Source organism: Procambarus clarkii, chromosome 51, assembly GCF_040958095.1.
Source record: "Procambarus clarkii isolate CNS0578487 chromosome 51, FALCON_Pclarkii_2.0, whole genome shotgun sequence".
In the NCBI taxonomy this organism is placed as follows: domain Eukaryota; kingdom Metazoa; phylum Arthropoda; class Malacostraca; order Decapoda; family Cambaridae; genus Procambarus; species Procambarus clarkii.
Window position 1 is genome coordinate 3,614,135 of NC_091200.1, and position 6,000 is coordinate 3,620,134.

The 6,000-nt window shown below is 44.2% G+C and overlaps 1 protein-coding gene across 2 annotated transcripts in view; it reads right to left on the reverse strand.

The window, feature by feature from the left end:
* Window positions 1–6,000, reverse strand: part of LOC123774584 (uncharacterized) — a 41,566-nt gene that overhangs the window by 5,392 nt on the left and 30,174 nt on the right. For both annotated transcript variants that reach the window (XM_069303887.1, XM_069303888.1), the window contains exon 3: window positions 436–546. In XM_069303887.1, the coding sequence (XP_069159988.1) occupies window positions 436–546 (111 nt within the window). The remainder of the gene's footprint in view (window positions 1–435; window positions 547–6,000) is intronic.

Sequence of the window (6,000 nt, forward strand, 5' to 3'; positions counted from 1 at the left end):
TCTCAATATAACTGCATCTTCCACAAACAGGAATGTTTATTACCCTATGTCCTCTACCAGCTAATTTAAAGGCTCAAATTTCTCCAACCATAGAGATATATATCTATCTATCTACATCTCTACATCTCCACATCTATCTACATCTCCACATCTATCTACATATCTACATATCTACATCTATCTACATCTCTACGTCTATCTATCTCTATATCTCTATCTATATCTCTATCTATATCTCTATCTATCTCTATCTATCTATCTCTATCTATCTCTATCTATATCTATCTCTCTCTCTCTCCCTCTTTACGGGTAGGAGTTCGGGGGAGGTGAATGTATGTAATGAATTATCACACGTTAGAAACAAATATTGTGTCAATTAAGTATATTTAGGTGAATGTTTGTGAGGTGGAGTCTAGGGTTTAAGAGAAGGCTCACCAGTGTGGAGAATGTTGATCACCATCAGCACTATTACAGCCATCATCTTCATGCTGGTGGTAGTTGTTGGTGGTGGTCTTGGTGGTGGTCTTAGTGCTGCTGTTGCTGTTGCTGGAGACACACACCCTTTACATTACTTGTGGTAATATTACTAATGTATATATACGAATTTGTGGAAAAACATTAGCATTCTAAAACACAAGGAACTGAATGGAAAAATATACATAGGTGTAATCTAGTATTCATTGTAGTAAATATGGGTGAATTGCATTACTTCTAAAATTACCTTTGTGTTGTAAAAATTTTTAGATGTGCCAAATATTTAATTAGAATATTAACTTTCCCTCTAAATTCGTAAATTTTTACATTAGAAGGAACTCAATTCCATATACCATGATGGTGAAAAATTGCCTTATAATTAAATATAGTATTACTATTTTGAAAAGTAAGCCCAACCACTTGGGCTGGACGGTAGAGCGACGGCCTCGCTTCATGCAGGTCGGCGTTCAATCCCCGATGGTCCAAGTGTTTGGGCCCCATCTTTACCCCTCGTCCCATCCTAAATCCTTATCCTGACCCCTTCCCAGTGCTGTAGTCACAACGACTTGGCACTTTCTCCTGATAGTTCATTTGTCTTCTAGAAAGTAGATTCACTAATGCCAACATTAGTATTATATCAATAAAAACACAATGTTTCTCTTCCTGAGGATGGGACCAAATGCTTGCAGCTAGTCTCATACAATGCTTTATGATGATTTGTGACGTCATAGGGAGTACCACCAGCCCGTCATCCTGTTTTGGCAGTACTTATAGCAAGGATGAGGACCATAGTACATATACCGACATACAACACAATGAGAAAGTAGAAATCGGTACTATTGAATTTGGACAAAAGAAAACGATTTTCTATTGATGTTGCAAAGACAAACTAAACTTACCAAACCTAACCTTCTTAGGCCTGATATACGCTATCAGAGGCCTGATATACGCTATCAGAGGCCTGATATACGCTATCAGAGGCCTAACATAGTACATATGTGTGCTATACTACGCCTAGGAATATTTAAGTTTGTTTTAAACTTCATTTTTCTCGGTCTTTATAAAGTGAATAGTACAAAAGTACTATTGTCTAATTGCTTAGTACGTCAATGTTCGTACTATGGTAGACACAGTCACAAAAATACTTTCTAAACGGGAGAATGAGTTGTATAAGGGGTCGGCGTCTCCGCCCCCCCCCCCCCCCAAGTATTTCTTTAAGAATTACTGGCTCTTATTGCAACATCCACCGACGCTTATGAAGTCTAAAATGGGGTTTTGACTGTCCCTAGAGTTTGTTAAACAGATTTTTCTGCTGTTCATCACACACAAAGTAACGACAACGTTGTTACAACAATGCATCAAGTAACAATGAAAAAATAACGTTATGGTAAAGTTGTGTATTTGCTGGCCATGTATATTGCGTGAACTGAGAGAAGGAGAAAAAAGGAGAGAGAAGGAGAGAGAAGGAGAGAGAAGGAGAGAGAAGGAGAGAGAAGGAGAGAGAAGGAGAGAGAAGGAGAGAGAAGGAGAGAGAAGGAGAGAGAAGGAGAGAGAAGGAGAGAAGGAGAGAAGGAGAGAGAAGGGAGAAAGAGTGACACCTGGGCACAACTGGGTTCACTCTAATAAAATCTAAGAAATAATGTTTGTTCGAGGCTGGAAGTCTGATGCTTGGGGCTAGCTTCACTAATCGTTGCACGATTAATGGTGATTATATCAGAATAAACATAATAGGGTCCGGGGTGGGCCCGGTGCCCCCCATGAAGTAAGGGGTACGGCCCCAAACCTTCACGAAGGCTGTGTATGTGAAATATTCAGCTCCAAGTCTTTAGCTCCAAGGCTCCAAAGACTTTAACCTTTGTATAACAGATGGCAGATTAGCATTCTAAGGGGCAACCATTTGGTTAAAGTGATAGAAATAGTGTATAGAGAAAATGGTTACATTGAGGGGGGGGGGGGACAGGTGGAGAGTGGTGAGTGGTGGTGCTGAGAGGGAGAGGGGGAGCGGAGAGTTACGGGGAAGGGGGGGGGGGGGGGGAAGGAGTGTGTTGGCCGGTGGAGAGCGGTGTGTGGCAGAGTGACAGGAGGCAGGACTCACAGAGTGACAGGAGGCAGGACTCACAGAGTGACGGGGGAGGTCCGGCGGGGCGGCGTAGACTTCTGGCTCCTCCTGACCCGTTACTCCTCCACCGACGCCTTGACACCAAGTAATGTTGTGTCGCTCGCGCCACCACGCGCCCCACCCTCCCTCCACCCTGTGTTGCCCACCCTGTCCTCCACCCTGTGTTACCCACCCCTTCTTCCACCCTGAGTTGCCCACCCTGTCTTCCACCCTGTGTTATCCGCCTCGTCCCTGAATTCGAACTTGGGTTTGTACCCCTGTTGACCCGGGTTTGATTTCAGGTCGAGAAAGCAACAAATGAGTATAGTTTCTTTCACTTGATTCCTCTGCTCACCTAGGAATAAATAGGCACCTAGAAGTTAGACAGCTGCTACTGGCTGCATCCTGGGGGATGTGTGTGTGTGAGAGGGAAATATGTTGTAAATATGAGGAAAAATTGGTCAGGAATCAGTACATTATACAACCAACGTTAGAAAGGCGGCGTCCAAGAGCCGAAAGCTCAATCCTGCAGACACAGTTAGTGAATACAAATAGTAAATACACTAATCTCACTCTCAGGGCACACACACACACTAACATAATTATCAAAATACACACACTACATTACTAACAAAGTAAACACAAACATCTCTATCTAAACAGAAGGATGGATTGGAATATCACACACACCATCACTATCAGAGCATACATACACACACACAACATCACTATCAGAGCATACATACACACATCACCACCATCAGAGCATACATACACACACACATCATCACTATCAGAGCATACATACACACATCACCACCATCAGAGCATACATACACACACACAACATCACTATCAGAGCATACATACACACACACCATCACTATCAGAGCATACACACATCACTATCAGAGCATACATACACACACACCATCACTATCAGAGCATACACACACACACATCACCACCATCAGAGCATACACACACACATCACCACCATCAGAGCATACATACACACATCACCACCATCAGAGCATACACACACACATCACCACCATTAGTGCATACACACACACATCACCACCATCAGAGCATACATACACACATCACCACCATCAGAGCATACACACACACATCACCACCATCAGAGCATACACACACACATCACCACCATCAGAGCATACACACACACATCACCACCATCAGAGCATACATACACACATAATACTAACAGAATCTTCACTAGTCTTCCTCCTAACAAAACATTCTACAGTCACTGTCTCCTACTAACCCCCCACCCCAACCCCCACCCCAACCCCCACCCCACCTGTCTCGCCCCTCTTTAACCCAATCAGAACTCCCGCCCACTCTTAATCATTCAGAACACTTTACTTTTACTTCCCATTACTCATCTCTACGCTATTCTATCACACGTGTCGCTCACTCCCTCTGATATATAGTTGTAATGGCTTGGTGCTTTCTCCTGATAGTTCCTTTCCCCTCTGGCTAATCATCACTAATCATCACCCCACGTCAACTCTTCTCCCTTCCCTCCATTGCCATTATCCCTTGACTCTTTGTTCACATTCGCACACAGTTGCAATCCCTTCCTAAGCTCTCACTCTTCCACTTCTCTTCCATGTCTCTGTCCCTCCCCGTCCCCTCCCCGTCCCTTCTACGCCCCAGTTCAGCACGGTGTTCTTGGGTCCTGATACAGTGTCGTCCCGGGCTACGACGGTCAACAGATCAATATCAGCCTAACCGGTTCTAAGTTTCGTTAACAACACCGTGGTAACTAACGATCACCAACACACGCGGACACACACGTCACCTCGTGACGAACACGTGTTAAGGTTCCATGTAGGGCTGTAGGCGTATCAACAGAGGGAGTAGTATTAAGAACATGATAATGAAGGGAACATTAAAATGCCTATATAAATATCCATTCAAACTCCCACGTATACTTTATATACTTAACATACGATAAAAATAATCCAGCGATCCTACTTCCTTTATAGTATCCGCTAGCTTTCATAATCCCAATATCCAACCGGTAAATTGAATGTAAACTTATCCAATTTGTATCCATTGTTTCCTGTTCTGTTTTGTTTTTATATATTTACCCCTTTATTATTATTATTCCCTTTATTATACCGTTTCCTCCAGTTGTATTCTTCAATCATGTCATTCCTGCCACTTCGCCTCACTGGAGACTGTAAATCATGCTTCTTTATCTCTTATAAGAGGTCTGGAATTCCGGAGATTAACTATCATAATTCTCTGAACGCCTTCAGATGACATTAGTCTACAGTAAGGTGCCTAAAACTTAAATTAACATTCAAATGACTACAAAACAATTTACGAAATTATTCAAGCTTATATATTAAACGTAGAACAGACAGCCGTTCGAAACATATTTATCACACGAGGAGCCCTGACAAAATGTCCAGTAAATATGCTAGAATTTGACCGTTCCAAAACACGAACACTAAACACCTATTGTTCTGATTTATAGATTATCATAAAATACAAAAAGACAATCCCATGAAAAAGATCGGGACATATATTTGATGTCATTTAAACCTAAGTACTCCAAGAACCAGTCTTGTTGAGTTAGCGCTGTGCATAACAGAGTGGAGGACAGGGTGGGTAACACAGGGTGGAGGACAGGGTGGGCCAACACAGGGTGGAGGACAGGGTGGGTAACACAGGGTGGAGGACAGGGTGGGTAACACAGGGTGGAGGACAGGGTGGGCCAACACAGGGTGGAGGACAGGGTGGGTAACAGGGTGGAGGGAGGACAGGGTGGGTAACACAGGGTGGAGGGAGGGCGGGGCGCGTGGTGGCGCGAGCGACACAACATTACTTGGTGTCAAGGCGTCGGTGGAGGAGTAACGGGTCAGGAGAAGCCAGAAGTCTACGCCGCCCCGCCGGACCTCCCCCGTCACTCTGTGAGTCCTGCCTCCTGACACTGAGTCCTTTCACTCTGTGGGTCCTGTCACTGTGAGCCCTGCTTCCTTACACTCTGAGTACCACATCCTCCCAGTCTGTGGGTCCAGCCTCATCTCACTCAATGAGCTTTGCATTACGTGTGAAAATCTTGTTTCATATCACACTAAGTCTTGCCTCCTGTCAAACTGTTAATCCTCCTGTCACGATGTGAGTCTTGCTTCCTGTCATATTGCCAGTCCTGTTTCCTGTAACCGAGTATTACTACCTGTCAAACACTGAGTCCTGCTTACTATCACACTAAAAGTCCAGCGTGTCACATTGTGAGTTGTCTCTCCTGTCAGCGTGAATCTTGCCGCCTTTCACTCTTAATTATGCATGCTGTCACGCTGTGGGTCCCGCCTCCTGTCACTCCTAGGCCCTGTGACAGACCACGAAGGCAGGAATGAAACACTGTCGGGGGTCTGTCTGTTGTTATT